This window comes from Orbicella franksi, chromosome 14 (assembly GCF_964199315.1).
Source record: "Orbicella franksi chromosome 14, jaOrbFran1.1, whole genome shotgun sequence".
In the NCBI taxonomy this organism is placed as follows: Eukaryota; Metazoa; Cnidaria; class Anthozoa; order Scleractinia; family Merulinidae; genus Orbicella; species Orbicella franksi.
Genome location: NC_138158.1, coordinates 17,508,581 through 17,527,870, shown reverse-complemented (window position 1 = coordinate 17,527,870; position 19,290 = coordinate 17,508,581). Strand labels below are relative to the sequence as shown.

At 39.8% G+C, this 19,290-nt stretch overlaps 3 protein-coding genes across 3 annotated transcripts; 2 read left to right on the top strand and 1 right to left on the bottom strand.

Annotated features, from left to right (window-relative positions):
- Window positions 1–71: 71 nt before the first annotated feature.
- Window positions 72–11,333, bottom strand: LOC145467373 (AP-1 complex subunit mu-1-like). The gene is made up of 14 exons (XM_081450925.1): window positions 11,168–11,333; window positions 10,898–11,054; window positions 9,561–9,628; window positions 8,389–8,519; window positions 7,780–7,927; window positions 7,069–7,195; window positions 6,053–6,195; window positions 5,435–5,506; window positions 4,197–4,286; window positions 3,791–3,859; window positions 3,258–3,312; window positions 2,497–2,567; window positions 1,840–1,915; window positions 72–1,376 (listed from the first exon to the last, which is right to left on the bottom strand). Exons 1-14 carry the CDS (start codon window positions 11,207–11,209, stop codon window positions 1,354–1,356), a joined length of 1,272 nt encoding a protein of 423 aa, XP_081307051.1. The 5' UTR covers window positions 11,210–11,333; the 3' UTR covers window positions 72–1,353.
- Window positions 11,334–11,549: 216 nt separating this feature from the next.
- LOC145467364 (uncharacterized) lies at window positions 11,550–14,951 on the top strand. The gene is made up of 2 exons (XM_081450914.1): window positions 11,550–12,891; window positions 13,900–14,951. The coding sequence occupies exons 1-2, from the start codon at window positions 11,730–11,732 to the stop codon at window positions 14,220–14,222; spliced, it is 1,485 nt and encodes a 494-aa protein (XP_081307040.1). The 5' UTR covers window positions 11,550–11,729; the 3' UTR covers window positions 14,223–14,951.
- Window positions 14,952–15,492: 541 nt separating this feature from the next.
- LOC145467459 (uncharacterized) lies at window positions 15,493–19,284 on the top strand. The gene is made up of 3 exons (XM_081451015.1): window positions 15,493–16,314; window positions 18,355–18,437; window positions 19,001–19,284. The coding sequence occupies exons 1-3, from the start codon at window positions 15,903–15,905 to the stop codon at window positions 19,037–19,039; spliced, it is 534 nt and encodes a 177-aa protein (XP_081307141.1). The 5' UTR covers window positions 15,493–15,902; the 3' UTR covers window positions 19,040–19,284.
- Window positions 19,285–19,290: the final 6 nt, after the last annotated feature.

Genomic DNA, 19,290 nt, shown 5'->3' with positions numbered 1-19,290 from the left:
CTCTGTTTTTCGCAGTTTTGTATTCTCGGTATTGGACTGGAACTAGTTTGCAATGGAGGCTCATGCGGGGAAATATTATTAAAAATGGAAATAAATGTTATTTTCCATTTGAAAAGATTTCCCCCATTAGACTCAGCTGCAAGCTAGTTCCAGTCCAATACCGAGAATACGAACTTGTTTCAGCGTGCAACTCAAACTGAATCCTTTCCGTTCTGGAAGACGTTGGACGATCTATTTAGCCTCTTAACTCTTCACACATGACATGATGAAACTAGATGAGTGTTTGAAAGTCGACATTATCTGATTCCAGTTAGCGCCCTCCTTCCAACAAGTTCGCTCTTTGTGATAAGTGCACTCCACCTCCTTTGAGCATGTTCTTGTTGATAAGCGTATCAAATGTAATAGAACCCGCTAGACCGATATGCGCTCTTGTAACCTAAGCGCCCTACTTTATTTGACTTAAAAATAAAAACCATCTGTGGTTCACCTTTCTTCCCGCCACTCTCTCAACCCCGGCCGACCTCCCCAGTTCCTTTGTAGCCTCGCCTTTGACCTGAAAAGAGTGGTATCTACTCTCGTGTCCAGACCCATTTGAGTCGCTAACAGTCGGGGCCTTGGCACGACAAACGCTGTCTCTGTATCATCGTCCCTTCTCAGTGTATCGACTACAGAAACGGCTGAGTAAGAAAAACAAAGCTTTATTGGGTTCCACTACTACACGTATAGAACTATTGGTTTACATCATATAACTACCTGTTTTTGTAAGTGACCAGTTTCAACCTATTTCTACTTGTATTTTATAAACGGAAATCATCATCTTGAGAGTATTAGGCTAATTTTGGGAGCATAAAATTCGTAAATAAACCTTTTTGTTAAGAGGTACATGTAAGAAGTCAAATTTTTCTTGTTTAAAAATGTAACCTCGAATAAACAAACAAAAAAGGACAACGATGGTTAAGATTGGGACGGATTACGAGCGACGACAGAGGAAACTTCAAGGCGTGCCAACACGACAGAATTAGCTTTAATTATAAAGACGGGGAAGAAGTACGATTTCTTGACAATTTTAATTCATAACAGCACTTTGACTGTTTCTTATTCTGATTCTCCGATAGAACAAAAAAACTCTCACTTCCTAGTCCGTCGAAACAATTTGACAGCACTGCACCAAAACTACTAACAAAAAGCTCGAGTATCAAGCATTTCTGCTACATGATGCGAGAGAGCAAGTAGAATCTTCACCGATCAATGGCATGGCTTTTTTTTTTTTTTTTTTAATTCTTAATCGACAGCTTTTTACGTGTAAATTTAACTACATTAAAAGAGGTATTTAGAGAAGGACGTCTTTCTCGTTTATGTCGTTCTCAACTGGTAATCTGAAAGAGCAAAATATACAGGAATTGAGTTCTCTTTGGCTTTCAGACTTTCTCGAGGGACAACAGATGCGTCCAATGTTACCCTAACCAATCAGAAGAAGCACGCTTTTTCTAAAACCAACCAATTGAACCGATCAAGGGCAAAGGAAGCGCAACCAATTTAACCAGTCGTGGCTTGGCACCTGAGATATGTTTTCCAGCGCTTGGCGCCGGTTACAGGTTTTCCCGCGCTTGACACCGTTTGACTGTTTTCCCGCCTCTGGCAACGCATCGAGCTCCAATTGAATTATTGCGTTATTTGCGTTTCTGGTGAATTATCAGATGTAATTGCCTTCGCTCGTTTGCCCCTAATCTGAACGCTTTCCAGTTTTCCGGGATATCGAGAGAACGTTCGGCGTAGATTTGAGAAAACGCATTCTAAGTAGCGCTGTTTACAATGTTGAATTAGTACTATTAAACCTACCTCCATTTTGTGTAATGTAACGAACCCAAGGAAGGGCTTGGTAACCGCTCTTTTCTATAATCTTTAGATAACGGACCTGCGAGGAACAAAGTACAAACATCATTGAAATAAAGTGTTTATTGACTTTTTCCAAAATAACCAAGAGCATTTTCATCTCTGGTGGGCAACATAAATAAACAGTTTTCATGACAAGGTCCAAAACACATTTCTAGGAATCTAACGTCTCCATAACGACAAAGAACAGTTTCTAATTGAGTGTCGAAAAACCAAAACCAATATAATCACTCTAGGCAATCACAAGGGACACAGACAATCCAATGAAGCAATCAAAACTTGAAGTAATTACATGAAGCTAACGCAAAGTGCGGGAAAACGCGTGCAAACGAGTCATGATTGGTTCTGATTTTGGTTTTACTTCTGATTAGTTGAAAAAGTGGCACGAGTTTTTTCTTAAGCCAATCGCGTAGCGTAGTGATGCAAAACCAATTACTTTTCGACACTCAACTGAACACCGCTCTAGAGCGGTTTTCAAATGAGTGCCGAAAGTAATCAAGCAATTATTTTGGTTCTGGTTTTGGGTTTACGACACTCAGTTGAAAAGCGCTCTATGCAGTAAGTTCGAAATGAGACTAAATGGAACACTGTGTCATAAGTTACCTGAATGCCAGATACTGTGAAGTACGGAATTTCAAACTTGACTTTAATCGGTGGTCTGCCTTGGTCAACCTCTGCGGGGAGAAAAATATCATGGTGCTTCAACAAACAAAGTGACTTCAACTGCCCTGAAGAAAGCCGCTACGCCCCCCCTTTCCCCCCCGAGATCTTTGTTCCCCCAGGGGGTAAAGTTGGAACGGCAACAGTTTAATAAAAAGCCAGAAAGTAAAAACGCCTGATGGCACACAGACGGAACAATCAATATACCTTGCAAATTTCGCTACAATCAAAAACTTGTAACTAATTATGTTTTGCAAATTTAATTATTTTATTTATACAATTTGCCAAAGGTAGGTGAGGTCTACGCAAAAAAAAAAAAAAGACATTTCGCTCCTTATAAGGTGTGTCACCCTTACCAAGCCCACAAATTGAATGCAAAATATGAATAGTTATCTTAAGAGGTGACCACTGGGGGGGGGGGGGCACCCCCTTATTTTGGGTAAAATAAGAAGAAATCAAAGAAGGAAGAAAAGCCGGCAGGGCAAGCAAAACAACCCCCCCACCCCGACTCCTTAGCTCAATGTCTGGATCCGCCACTCGTCACCTTAAAGATTTAGAGTCGAACTTAAATAACTCTGACGTGAACTTAAAGACAAACACGAGCAAGGAGTGGAAGTTTCCCCTCCCTTCCCTTCACACAAAAATAACACGCCAATAGTACAATAACGAGGAGTGCGATCTTTAACTTGCTCGAAGTGACTAACCTGAGTCCACGCTTGGTAACCTAAAGTGAGCTCTCAACAAGAATTCTTTTCCTCCCTGTTGGAAACAAGTGAACAGACAGACAGACAGACAGACAGGGACGATTTAGGAACGTCACAACGACTGAGCTTTGAAAATCTACTGCTGTTATAAGTAGTTAAATGATGAGGGATGTTGGGATGTTCAAACAAGACGCCAGTAAAAACATGCACGGCATGCCTATTTATACCAACCAACAAGACATTGAGTAAACTGTAAATTAACCTAGTTTTGCTTTTTTCGTTTTCTTATCGAATTATACCCTAGTTCTAGACGTTTTTTTTTTTTTTTTTTTGTCCTTCATCAAATTTGGGTCGCTAATTAATACACGGCCGGACTCTTGTGGTCTGTGCGCAATGAGCGGTTAAAAAGTGAAAACTTGCTAGGACTTGCTAATTTGAGCCAGATTTCAACACAAGCCAACACAATAAAACTAACGTGTGATGCCTGCAGGCTCAAGAACTTCTTTGCCCTAGATTAACTTTGCTAAACTTACCGGGAAGGATTTCATATTCCACACGATCTCATTATCCTCAGGAGTGTACTTCACAGTTCCTACAGTTGTCTAATAGAGAAGAGTGACTGGATTTAGCAGCCTTTTCTTCAAGACCTCGGGCACAGTTTTTCCTACTACAGACCTCCCGACCGGCAACTAGCATAACTATATGAGTTTAATGCATGCAGGGTGTATGTGTTGAAATGTCAGTCATCTCCCTCCCTCTGAGGGCAGGAGATGACTGACATTTCAGGCTAGTGTTAGGAATAAGTAGCTTTTAACACCAATACATTTTCACGAACGTACGTAGGTATGTTACAGTGATAACAACTTCCTAATCAGACCAGAAAGTAAAATGTTACGTGTGGATCTGTCTGCAGCAAGAAGAAGTAAAAGGCATTCATACTTTAAATTTAGGAGAGTCCGCATCCGGTGGAACAGGAATGTGAATTTCCACATTGTTTGCAGTTGAACGTCTCTTGAATTGGCTCTTAGCCTGCAAGAATACAAACAAAGTCAACACATGTATAAAATACACTTTAATCTCTGCTGTATGACATCTGCCAATCCTCTGTCCGCTAACTATGAAACCTAGCGTGTTGAATGGCCCAGAGTCCAACTGTGTATGCATGGTTGTAAGTATAAGAAGTCTAAGTAAGAACTCTGACAATCATATAAAATCCAGAGAGTTATACTAATATTTAAGGTTGGTTTTCACTATCGACGGAGTCGTAATTAGAGTCGTAATCAGAGGCGCAGAGTGATACGATCTAGTGAAAATCAAACCGACGGACTCGGAAGCAGAACAACCATTCCACTTATGACTCTGTCGCTTATGTACTTGTAAAAACTACAAAGTCAGAGTTGGAAGCAGAAGCGGACTAATGAACCAATCACAATGCTCGATTCCGGGCCTTGTGATTGGTTAGTTCTTCTGCTTCTGCTTCGGACTTCGACAATTTAGTTTTCACTGGATCATAAGCGATGCAGTCGTAAACGGAATTGGGAGAAATGGAAACATTCTGATTCTTCCGACTCCTATTCCGTCGAGCTTATGACCCCGCTTACAACTCCGACTTTTAATTTCCACTAGGTCGTAAGCTCTCTTACGACCAGACTCTGTCGCTAGTGAAAAAAGCCTTTTTTGGGTCAATAGAGGGAGCAAGGATAGGGCATTGGCGAGAGCGCTCATCTTCCACCAATGTGGACCGTGTTCAAATCCCGAACGCAGCGTCACATGTCGCTTTACTTTATTGTTGATTCCACTCCCTTTTCCAAAGGTCTTTCTCTGGGTTCTCTGTTTTCCATCCTCCTCAGGATCTAAACTACAATTTGATCCCAAAATAGAGGACAAATAGCCACTTTGAGGATGTACGAGTGCTAAATCCTCTGATCATTTATTTGTTCAACGAAATATCAGATTTGCATCCTTTCTTCGGCCAACACTTTAGTCTGAAACATAACGAAAGCTGTGGGCAGACTGTCGGTCGTTTGCCGACAAAAGACCGACAGTCAACCAACAGTTGACCAACAGTCGGCCGATAGACGACCAACAATATCTTTTGAGAACTGTTCTTCACTTTTACCGAAACAAGTACAGTGCTACCATCAAATTGTGATCCAATATTGATGACTCAGACCTACCTTGATCATGTATTCTACTCGGCTGTGAGAATGGCGTTCGATCACCGACTCAATCCAGATTAAAGGTTTCACCTGTTAACAAACAGAAGAAAAAGCTTTGAAGTCTGAGCCAGTTGCACAAGATTTGTCCATTACAAAAGTGATAAAATTTAGTTTGCTCTGTTGGAAATGGGCAGCTGCACACTGATAAAAGTTTGTTAATTGTAAAGGAGATAGTTAAAATCCAGTACGTGGCCAAGTTTCAACACGAAATTCATCAGGGTTTGTTACGTATGTGATGAAGATCAGTCCAAAGGTTTGTTAACTATACCAGAAGGGTAGACTGCAAGCAGTCTCTCTCTTGCTCAAAAATCCGTAGGGAAGAATGTAAAACAAGTCTTTTGCATTTTGTGGAGAAGAACGCACCGCTCGCTTGTGTTACGTTCTTTTTTGCGTTCTTCCCCACTGATTTTCCAGCAAGAGAGAGATTGCTTGTAGTCTACCAGGAGAGTTGCACTGTCTTATGTGATAAAATTTCTTTTCTTATTACCAATGTAAGACTATTGTGTGAACGCTGCAGCTTTGGTGAGTTGTACTGTTAAGAAAAGAAACCCTTAGCTGTATAGATTAAACTCTTACATGAGTGTTGAGCCTGTAGGACATCAGTTCAAATTCACCATCAGGGGGAATGAATGAAATTGTGCGGTCATTCTCAAATCTGGACAGACGGACACACTGGTGAAACTTGACGTCCTCCAGTTCCACAGCTTTGCTTTTGCTTCCTGCAGAAAAACAAAATTCCAACAAGTGTCTAAATATTTAATTTTGAAGACACTGAGTTTGGGGACATCTGTGGGTTAGGGGTTGTCCAGCTCATGATCATGAGTTTTATTCTCAATTATTGAAGTTTCTAGTTGTGTCTCGCAACATATTAGCAATTTTGCTATTTCAAATTGGAGGTGAAATACAGGTTATTGTATTGTATTGTTGTATTGTATTGTAACAGTATTTTGAAAATTGAGAGTAACCAAGTACATGCACATGAATTCCATCAACTTCAGAAAATCCAGGCCCCGTTCACACAACGCTGGAAGAATATAAAAATGGAGGTTTGACTTTCACTCTGAAAACGCATCAAATGTTTCGCATCCACACTACACCAAACGGATTTGTAAATGCCACAATCAGCAGTTATTTTGGATTTGGATTTGGGGAAAACTCGGGCAGGGAAATTGTACTCTTATTGTGATTTCATCATTTTTGAAAAGCTCCATTTTCAAAATGTTTTCCGTCCACACTAAAACGCAAAACTGGCGTTTTCAAATTCCTCTGGTTTGAAGAACAATTTCGAAATTAGCTCCGTTTTCATGGTGGATTAGTGTAGACGGTAGGCCTAGCCATAGAAATAAAGTCCTCCAGCGTAGTGTGAACAGCTCCTCAGGCTCCAGTAAAGGATTAAAATCTACTGTTGAAACATTTTCAAGATTGTTTGCTGACCACTCTTTTTTTTTTGTTTGTTTGTTTCTTCTAAATAGTATAGTTTCTTGGGAAGATGGGGGGGGGGGTGGGGGGCGGGAGGGCTTTGTTGACAACATTATTTCAATTATTATAAAATGGTATTATAGTCAACTAGATACAAAAACTACAGAACTTACTTCCAGTGCTTTCAAACAAAATTTTGTCATTTAATCCCAGTCGTAGTTCAGGCATGCCAGTTAAGTAACACCTCATCTTCACGGAACCGACAATTTCACTCTGAAGCACATTGGCATTTGCACTAACCTAGAAAGGGCCATAATTATTTTTAAAAAAACAAAACCCATCAAGTCATGGTGAAGAGATTAGGCAAATATAAAGAGAGAATAAAGCTGAATAAATTTTCTCAAACTCATTAACAATTCATCGAACTTACAGAGGAATTTGTTATAACTGTGGTGGTGTTTGGATATCTGATCTTAAGATTTACCATGTTATTTCATCTCCATTTTCTTCTTAGTTTTAGTTTGAACTGAGAAGATATATCAAACACTCAAGACAGTGTTTGACCAGATTTCCAAACACCATGAAAAACATCAAAAACACTCTGCTACAACTAATATTTTCATCTTTCTTCTTGGTGTTTAGCCTCTTCCAGGTGTTCAGTTATTTGGGGCCCAGCACAAAAAACGGTGAGTGCAAAAATAGGGGAGAATTGCGGCGTTCTTCCACTTTCTTTCACTGTACCTATCCACTAAATTTTTGCTTGCCGTGTTTCATGCTTAGCCCCAACTAACTGAACGCCTGGAAGAGGCCACTCAGTGTTTGAAAATGTGGTCAAATACGGTCTTTTGTGTTTGATAAAATCACTTAACACAGTACATACATACCAGCAAATTCACTGATTCAATTACATCCAGGAAAACCTCATTTTTGCGATATTTGACTCCTTCTCCTCTCCAGGAGACAGCATTGGTCAATGCAACAGGGGGCTTGGGTGCACCAACATCTAATTTGTGACCTTCTTGAGTGATATACCTGCAGTGATGAAAAAGATAAAGAGTTTGAATGCCAGTTTATTTCCACTGCTTTCTATACTTCAACTAGTGAAATCCTTATTCTCCCAGCCAGGACAGGGTAACTCCTTCAGGCAGAGCATACCCATATGGTCTGCTGCATAGAGATTACCCGCTTTCCCAAAATGCAAACAAGGTGGTAATACATAAGGTTGACCATTGTGCATGTCTCCCACAGTCTATGTAGGTTGGTAGTCAACACAGTCAAACCTCAGTCTTAGTCAGACACCTCCGTAATACAGACACTTCTGTATTAGGGAAAGTTAACTTAGTGACAGTGAAACCACAATTCATGTAATCTCTTCCTGTAATTTGGCCACCTCTGTAATAGGGACATTCATATCTACCCCTTCGGTTTCCGTGTTAAAGAGGTTTGACTGTAGTACAAAAATAGTATTAACAAAAGAAGGTAAAGTTACTTACTCCTGTAAGATCTTTGTTTCAGTAAACTGTGGATAGCCAAAGTCTACCAACTCATCCAGCAGTTCATAAATGATCACAAAATTGTCTCTGATGCTCTCCTCTTCAAGTTCTTTGAAGTACTCTGTAAACACCTGCAAGATAATAAAAGTCATTTAAAACACATCAAAATTCTTAACTTACATCCATGTATCTTTAACTTGTCATAGAATGAATGACGATGTACATAGTCAAATGATCGTACAGTAGTGGTTTTTCATTACTAACCTAAATATTCAATAATGAGGTCAGCATTTCACAACCAATCACCAGACATAGATCGACTAGTAACATACACCAAACTCAAAGTCTCACAATAATAAGCAAAAACATTTTACAAGCTATGCTATTTTTTCTGAGGCTTACAGCAGTAGGAAAAATGTCTGCAGGCACATTGTGAAACCATGGAAAGAAGAATTTATTACTCAACCTGGAACTTTATTTTCCTCATGTATTAGTTTTAGGATTCCCCCTCCCGGCTATTTGTGTCCAAGACTTGGCCATCCTTCTTTTTCTGGTGTAACAGTTGTCTCAAATACATCAATTGGTATAATTTTCATGTGCTCTTTTCTAGATGACTCAAACTGAGGTACAGCACTATAGAAATGACTATAGTACGATTTTCTACACCTCCCTGACCCCGGCCCCCAGTGCCTCAACACCCAGGTGTGTACATGTAAATGGGTTTCAGTGAATTTAATGCTGGGGTTACACTGTGATGGACTACACCTGTAGCATCCAATCCAGGGGAAAAGCCAGGATTCCTCAAAGGGGGGTCATACTGTGTCAAAGTGAGGGTACTCGCCAGATTGCCATGGCGTTTTCACCACCTGTTGTAGGTTGTTTGCTTAAAAAAGGCTAACAAAAGCAGGGTCACGTGCACTCCAGGACCCCTTTGGCTGCGCCCTTGCCATCCAAGGGGGAATGCAAATACACCTAGTCGCCTCGTGCTACAGAAACTGGAGATAAGTGCCAGCCTAATGGGCCACTTGGCTCGTATGCAGTCGACTTTACCATGATATCCAAACTGATGGTGGATATCACTTTTACAGGAAAAGAAAAACAACGAGAGTGAGCACTATGCTCTAGCTTGAATACATAATTTTACAAACAGTATTTTATTTTAAATAATTTACCTGCACCATCTTGTGAAGGAAGACAAATAATAAAGCCACATTGGCATTCTTCTTTGTCATTGATACGACTGAAAACTGCAGTCAAGGAACTCAGCTAAAAGTAAACACTGTCAGTGGAATGTGCATTCTACACTGTCTCACAAAATGAAAATAGACTGTCTAGCATCTATTCAGCCAGTTGTTCAAAACAAGTCATTTGATAAGATACACTTGCTACTTTCAGGTCTCCAATGCAGTTGAGCAAGCAGTGTCCTCAGTATAAATTCAGGGAGTAAATCTCCAATTTGGACCTTAGGATATTTACTGCCAATAACACTTTACCCGGACTTGTTCAGTCAAATTAAACTTGTACTATCCTGGTTATAAAACTCTTCTGTACCGTTGTATCTCTAGCAAGAATTAACTTGGATTTTTTGGCAGGTAAATACATGCTGCCCACTAGGAGGGGTGGAAGCCTCATGGTTATAAGAGTGTGGTGGGCTCCAGTCGGAGTGGCCAAGTTCGAGACCTGGCCCATTTTATTGAGACGTGTTCTTGGGCAGGACAACTAAAATTGTACTCTCAAGGTGCCTTTCTCCTCTCAGGAATATAAATGGGTACCAGCAAATTGGTAGGAAACCCTGGCATAATGTCTTTTTTTTGGGGGGGGGGGGGGAACCCTGTGATGGACTTAGCATTCCATTCAGGGGGAGTACTGTAACAATACTCCTTAGCCACTTCATGCAACAGAGACCAGAGATCTATGACATAGGAAAAGTGAGGGTGGTGGGGTCAAAAAAGGCAAAGTTTTTAGAAAGCATGATACTATACAGGTATTTTCTTGAAAAGGGTTGGGAGGGGCAAACCTGACTTCCATGGGAGGGGTACTGTATGGATTCTGGGGGCTTAAGTATACATAATTTTTTCCCCAAGAGTTTTGAGAATTGGGCAGCATGCAAAAAGTAGTCTTTGAAGCTGAGCTATCAGAATTTTCAGTGAACTTCCTTGGGCAATGTAAAGAATGATCTCTGGGATCCACAAAATTGTGCATACTGTGCATACAATTTTGTCTACATAATCTCCTTCCTACCCGAATGGCAGCCAAAAGAGTTGCAAAATTCTATGCATAATTAAGTATGGAGTTATAACCCATTAAATCACTACATGGGTAGAACTCTTTTAATATAACATCACCAATAACGTGGAAATAGCAGGAAATAGTTACAAGACCCCACCACAAATGAATCAGCTTTTGATTTTTTTTGGTCATTAAAACTTTTCTTTGATTTCTAGTTCTACAGTCTCACTTTGCCATTGCTAGATTTAGGAACACCTGATCACCATAAATAAAAGGATACGATATAGATTATTGTACTTGATGTACACGAACGTAACATCCTGATGTACACAGATAGGCGTCTGTGTTCCTTCTTCTTCCTTCTCCAATACAAGAGGCATGAACTTTTCGATCGAAGACGTCTCGATATCCCCTCGATAATTCCGTGAGATTATCACCTAGGCAGGTTAAATGTAAGGATAATGTCGGAATGTAGCCTTTTTCCGCTAAACTACTTCGGTTCAAAAGGAGCTATACAAAAGTTACAGGAGCTAGCGCTCTTTTCGCTTACCTTTCCTTTGATGTCAAGAACGAAAACAGCTGACATAGACATCCTCAAGTTGTTTCAATTCACAAATAAAAAGTACAAAGACAGAATGGCATCCGAAAATAACGTTTATAGTGCAGTTTCAGTCAAATAAAACAACTTTCCACGAGTCTTTAGCCGATCAAGGGTTTATATTCGAGGTGCACGGCCAACTCGACAACCAAAGAGCATGTTATAATTGTTAGGGGAGGGGTATGAGATGCTTTAGCTTGTTTAGTTGGAAGCTGTCATTTTCTTTGAGTCTTTGAACCTAACAATACTGATACATATTTAATCTATACATCTTATAAAATTATAAAATCTTATTTTTTTGTCAAATTTCTGTAATAGACAAGCCACAAAAATAACTTTTGCTTATTCCCCATATACCCGTCCCTCAAAAACCTAGTTTTGTTACCAGGCGATTGTGCTTGGTAACCATACAAAACACAAAATGGCGGCGTGAGAAGTTGTGAAAAGAAGACTCCATCTTTTCTTTCGTCTTCCACGATATATAGTCTTTGAGTGGTGCCAAAGTAAAACCATCATGTCTTTGCAAGGAAAGAAACTACAGACAAAGTCAAAGAACGAGTCCAAAGAAAAAACGGCTGAAAAAGTAAAAGCAATTCGCGAAAAACAAAGCTTGTGGATGAAAGAGCGAGAAGCCTCAAAGTCTTCTCCATCGAAACTCAAGTCTCTAAGCAAAGAGCACGCTGCACTGCCTGACGTGCCAAAATTTCGAACACGTTCAAGTTTGTCTAGTGGTTCGTCTGTGGAAAATTCTACAAACAGAAATCCCTACAGCAATCCGCGAAGAAAACCGTTGTATCCCGAGCCCCAACGAGACCATTCAGATGTTATTTCTTGGATTTCCAAGGGTGATAATCCTGTTCCTGGGAAGCAGAGACCGCCTTCGACGTCTAGCAATCATAAGAAGCCAAGCTCATCTAGCATTGTAGGGACAAGTAGTGACCATAACATGAAGTATACACCGTCTAATTATGGAAACTCAATTTCTGCCGGGTCTCTAAATAGTCCACCTCTTACCTCGAGTAAGCAGACTCTTCATAATAAGCTTAGGCCATCATCACGAACATCTGTCAAACCTGATAGAAGTTTCCATGGTGATGATAAACATGATAATTGGCTTCATGGTTATGATGGTGATGAGTTTTCAGGAGGAGGCAATCAGGGTCCTGAAAACACATATGATCCTCTAAATGAAAGCCAGGCTAATATTCAAAACAACGATTCTTTTAAAAGTGACACTTTGAAGCTGAACACACCAGAGTTATCTACTGATATGCTCAATGCTTTGGCAGATACAGTTGCTGAAAGGCTCAAAACAACATTGCAACCGACTCTTAATCATAAACAACAGCGAAAGAGTATTCAAGAAGACAGTGAATCAGGTATTGCTAGTCACTCATGCCCTCTTTGTGAAAAACTAATGACCGGGCCCAGACACACACCCATAGCCGCTATACCATGTGGACACACATACTGCCAGACATGCTTGCAGGACTGCAAGAAATGCCCAACTTGTCAGACAGTTGTGAAGTCAACTGCAGTTAATACTGTAATGCAACAAATAATCACAGACTTCAAAGTTCACAAAGAGAAAGAGAGACTTCAAAAGCTTGAAGAGCAAACAAGACAATATGTGGAGGAGTATCAATCACTTGCACTGAGATGTAACACACTGAATGGTAAGAACACTGACAGCTGTTGGTAGGTTAAGTCTGTGTCTGGCTTTTTTCCCTTTTCATACGGGAGTCCCCTCCTGGGATCTTCTCCCCCTTGGATGGGATGACAGTCAGTTGCCAGGCTAACCCACAGCAATAAATATGCCTGTTCCCATATATACTTCACTTGGGTAAAGAGAGGCACTATCAGAGTAAAGCGGCTCAAGGACATAGGATAGTGATCTGGTCATAACTGCAACCTGTACCAGGCAATCCAGATGGGGCTAATGGATAAATCAGTGTACAGTGAATAAGTGTTAGATAAAGTACAAACTGCTTTATCCTCTGGATATTGATTTGTAAGGCAGATACATGTAGTCCTCGGTGGTACTCCTAGAAAAATTGGGTAGGGGTGTGCAGCTCACTTCCCAAAACCCTTACTCTATTTACATGTAAGACCAAAATCTACAATTTTCCCCAAACTATTTATGACCTGATCAACAATTTGATACCCTATTAAGGACCTGACCTTTGAATCAATATCCTGATAAAGGTATTGTGAAGGGCTTTTGTTGATGGTCTTATCAGTAATGATGAAAAAGCAGCTCCTCGTAAAAAAAATTAATAAATACCCAATTCAAGACTTGTGTGCAAAACCATATCCTATTCGAGACCAAAATGGCTAAAATCAATACCCTGTAAGTATTTCAGACCAAAATGGCTAACAAACCATACCCTTTGGGGCTGCACATCTACATAACGAAAATATACGCGAATTACGTGTATATTTTGGTTTGTATATATCTGAGCTGCACTGTAGAAGAGAGTATCCCTCCCCACCCCTGGATAGTCCAGGTTTGTAATATATACATGTAGCTTTTCATACCGGAATGTACAGGATGTACTGTATGTATGTTACTCTCCCTCTTTTCTGTAAAATTAGCGGCTGGAGTTAGACCATTATTTTGCTGTTTTGACACACCCTGTAATTTAAATATTAACTTATTTTAAAGAGTTCATTTGTACTTTCAGGAGAGGCTGAAAGTGTTCTTAACACCATGGAGGAAGTCACTGAACAGCTTCTGGACGAAAAAAAATTGATGAAAAAACTGCAGATGGATGAAGATGAGCTCAAACAAAAGATAAATCGCCTGCAAACTGAACTTGATAGTATCAAGGTGAAGCAAGAAAATTGTCAGGGACGATGCCATGACTTGGAGCACCAATACAACGAAGAGAAGGAAAGACTATCTATGATAGAAGATACAGTGCAAAGAATTGGAAAGAGCAAAGAACGAGTTAAGATGATGGTGCATAATTTTGCTCCAGCATTAAACCTTGATGATTACGATTAACCTTCTTTGTCTCAATACCAAGATTGTAATCCTTGTCACAGAACTCCATACTATTCTTACAAGGCTGGTTGGGAGAATTTGGAAGATTGTCTTAAGTAATCAGTATTAAAACAATTTTATGATTAATTTGTTTTCTCTCATGATCAGTTTGCATGTGCTTCATTTTGTGCAATAACACTGTAATAAATTACATTTTAGGTGTTTTAATCTACTGTCAATGTCAAAAGAGTAAATGCTAGTTCTCTGGATGTGAATGCCAGTTACTACAAATATACTGTATATATTTTGCACTGATGGAGTTTCATGTTTGGCTGAAAGCCAGGTACATGACTTTTAAATGTTTTTCAAGTGCATTTTAATAGAATAGTACTTAAAAACTTATGGAAATATTATTCATTCTCATCCTCTTTGAAACTACAAATAGTACTGCTTGTGCATATATATATGTATATAGTGAACATCTATTTATCTGCTCTGGAAATGACCGTCAAAAATTATTGATGGTAATACAGAACATAATGTTTTAGGCTGTGCTCTGGTTTGAGAACAAACAGTAGGGTTAGTTGCATGTACTTATTTCTTGCTTATTTATAGTTTTAATGAAAACTTTTATCATTGCTAGATATATTTACTTACAGATTATTATTATTATTTCTTATAGCAGAAGAAAATACAGTTTGTAAGTTATTACTAGCTACACTCTTATATAAAATAATAATATGATCATTTAACAACTGTATTTTGCAGGAGGCTCAGTGGCCTCATGGCTTAGTGCACTCAACTCCGGAAATCTTCAGTGGTCCAGGTTCAAGCTTGCCCAGATAGATTGTGTTATGTTCTTGTGCGAGACACTTCACTCTTACAGTACCTCTCTCCACCCAGGTGTATAAATGGGTTCCAGAGAATTTAATGCTGGGGGTAACCCTGTGATGGACTAGCATCCCATCCCGGGGGGGGGGGGGGGGGGGGAGTAGAAAATTGATATTCCTAGTCACTTCATGCAACAGAAACTGGGACAAGCTCTGTCCTGATGGGCCACTTGGCTTGTATAAAGGTTGACAAGAGCTGCTCCAGGCTGTTGGGCAAAATCGCCATCTACGATGTCCTGGCTAATTACCTGATTTGTTAGAGAAGGATGGACTCTAAAACTTCATCACAGCCTTGGTGAAAAGTTTGATCCTAAGTAGTAAGTGAAACTATATCACCTCATTAGAGATCTCAGCACCTTGCTCACTTACTCCCTGACTCCCCAGTGACCCCTCCATCACCCCCCCCCCCCCTCTCCCCTTCTCCCCTCCCAATCTGCCGAAGTGTGGCTTGTGACAACCACACAATGCATGGAAAGAGCGGTTTAAAGCAGTTATAATCTGTTTAAATTTAAAAAGTTCCCTGACCGACGACTTATGTCACGGCTCAGAAGTGGACCATCATAAAAAATACCCGACCTGTCCTCTGTCGGTGCTTTCTGCACGAGCGGTAAACTGGTACCGAAATGGGAACGAGGCTCACAAAGCGCAAATTTCGAAACAAGGACGGGGTTACCAAGCCCGAGATGGCGAATGTGAAGTTCCTGATATGGTTTCAGTTCACGAGTTGAATATATTTCAGCGCGAAAGGTCATGAAATATCACGCGTGCAGGTTACCTTAACGTGCATTTTTTTTTTAGTTCACCTTTTTCCATGGATGTTGAAACCGAAATACATGTGCCTTTTGCACCCCCATCGTCGCAAAATGGCTTCGCTTCTGCAAAACGACCAAGAACAGATGAAGGCGAGGACGGAGATCGCGTCGCTAATTTGTCACGCGATGGCTTTGAACCGAGGAACGATAACGGTGTGTTCTTCGATAAGAGACCTTACCAGCCCATAGATTATTCGACCTCAGCTCTTCAATTGTCCAGAAGATTTTTGCCAATAAAGGCAAGTGGTTTAGTTTACGAGTCCGAAGATTGTCGCCCCAAAGGGGAAACTTTGTACACGCCATTGAAAGACGATGTGATTGTGAACACGAGAAATATTGAGCAGTTTACTTTCACCAATGGATCTTTCTTTATCGGAGATGAGTCATCGAGGTTTAATCGGACAGTTCAAGGTAAAGATACGTTCCAACCAAATTTTTACAAGTGTTAGCTTAATATTATAGTAGGCTTATAGCTTGCATGCACAGTCAATTTAATTTGTAATAACTTCAGTATACGAGCCAGGAGCACGCGTGTATTGAGAATTTAAATGTATTGTCAATATTAGTCTTCAATTAGGTTAGGGCCTCATTCCCTTTGAGGAGAAGATTTCGTTCCAGATAATGTACATCACATTCCTTCCAAATCTCGTTTCTTTTTCCTCCCAAAATCCGAGCAGTGACATTTGGAGAAGCGGTAACATGGGAGTAAAAGGGGTGGAAACTTATAAACGGAAAGGGGAAAGGAAAGATGGCCTCCCAGGGAACTGGGAAAATAGGAGAACACTTTTGCAATATTTTTTGACGGAAAAAGCATCAAGAGATGGAGGATGGGTGGGAGCTATAGGGGTAAAAGGTATGACATGTGGGAAGTCTTAACCCCCTAGCTGGTTCCCACCTAGACTGCAAGCAGTCTCTCTTTTCCTTGAAAATCCTTGTAGAAGGACGTAAAACAAGTAAGCATGTGAGTGTGGCCTGCAAGCAGCAATGCCGCAAGCCGCTAATAGCACAGACGTCAGAAGACGAGTGAAAAGAGAGACTGCAATGGTTTCATACAACATTTTGGATGCTACTTTGACAGGTCACATCAATAACACCTCTGCCCTTTTTTTGAATATGACACTTCGGTGTCTATTTTTTTTTACTCCAATCTATCAAAGCTATATCTGGTAAGATGTGATGAATGGTTCGACAGATTGCAGCTGAAACCAGGCCTATGACCTCTCAAAAATTTTCATACTGCTCGGTCAAATGGCTCTTCTCTACTTTAAAGTCCTGCCAATAGTCCACAGTCTTTCAAAAACAAGTGTGAAGCATACAGTAAAACTAATAAATGGTCGCAAGATCGAAACTCAAAAAAGATTGGCAAACATCATGAACCGTAGGAGTTGCACCGTACGAAGCAAACATTGCAACAGAGTTTGGTTTTGCACTGCATGTCACTTGTAAATTGGTTACTGACAGATGTGTGTCATAACTTCGTGGACCAACCAATAGAATTACTCTGTCACCAGAGTGCTGGGCATCCAAAATGTTGTATGAAACCATTGCAGTCTCACTTTTCGTTCATCTTCCGATGCCTGTGCTACTAGGAGCTGACAGTCACGCCCACACACTTACTTGCAATGTGTTCTTCCCCACAGATTTTCAAGGAAAAGAGAGACTGCTCACAATATAGTTCCCACCCTCTTCCCTGTTCACTTAGGGTTGTTCAAAACAAGATTTTATTTCAATTACTTTAGTCGTTATAATTATAGCGGCACTGATACTCAAGGTAGTTAAGAATTTATTCCAAACTTTTCAGTTAGATGGTTCAATATGGTTCAGATATTGAATGACTGTACTGTGTGTAACCTAAAAACCGCTTGTTATCCTTTACTGAGTAATTGCCCACCGAAATCCGGCTGGCATCATCTCTTCCTCAGCCAGAGAATTTTGTTGGCAGCTGGCGCTTAGCAACAACCCTGCCCACTCACTTAGTGAAGTGTAGATAATGAAAAAAAGAAGCTGTTTAGAAACTGGGAAGGGTTATGTGGGAAAGTCATTCTGTATTAGCACTGATACATTTGAATTGATTGTCTGACTCACTGACTCACTGACTGGCTGATTGACAGATTGGTCAACTGATTGATTGATAAGCTATTGACTAACTGACTGATGACTGACTGATTGATTGACTGATTGACTGATAAGCTATTGACTGACTGACTGACTGACTGATTGACAGATTGATCGACTGATCAATTAATAAGCTATTAACTGACTGACTGACTGATGGACGGATGGACAGAGTGACTGACTGATTGACAGATGTGATTGACTGATTGATTGATAAGCTATTGACTGACTGACTGACTGACTGATGATTGTCTGACTGACTGATCATGTGATAAGCTATTAATTGACTGATTATTGACTGATTCATTTTTTTTTACATGTTTTTATTTCCTCTAGGTGTCTCATTAAACATGTGGAGATTTAATGATCAGACGAAGAAGTTATACATTTCAAGATCTTTCGTATTTACAAATCTGCAGGTGAGTTACATGTAACAATCATTTAGCATGATTTATTGCATGTGATAATTTCTGTTGGGAAACTGAATTGCTTTGACTTATATAATGTATGGTATAACTTTTTAGTTTATAAAGCTTCGACATATAATTTTGGAGGCCAAATAGTTTTTCTGAATGAGCTAAAATTGTTACAGTATGATATTTGTTTTAGTTCAAATTATTTTTCTCAGCTACATGACAGTAGCTAAGTTGGTATGGAAAAAACATCTCTTGCCTCATTTATCACTGTCACACCTTCTTTACTTTCAAACAATGTTTCCCTAGCATTGTTGCTTGCGGCCCAGAAGAAGAGCCAATGTCATTATGCGTCTCTCTAGATCGGTCATTTATGATGAAGGCTATTGTAACTCACTATATATTTTTTTGCATGAAATTAGTGTTACGATTCAAAACATTTTGTCTCAAAATTATTTAACATTACTTTGGTCTATTGGTATACCTTTCTCTAAGTTGTCTAGCAAAAGTATCAGCCAGTGCACCTCAGCTAATAAAACTCATTTGAAAATATTTTCGTCTCTTTTCAGGAAGCACAAAACATCAAAAGAGTTTTGGAAGCTATGTAGAACCTATTGAAAATTATTTTATTCTTTTAATGTTTTTTATGCTTTTAGGAATTCATAAAATGGTCATTTTTTTGTACTAATCAATAAATAAGCAGGTTAATTGTATTTTTAGATGCCATTTCTGAATGTTTAAGCTATCTAGACTTTATCCTTGAATTAAAAGTAGACAACATACCAGACAGACAGATGGGAAATAGAATGAGGGAAGGAAAGTGGTGAAGGAAGGAAGGAAGGAAGGAACGGTTGAGAAA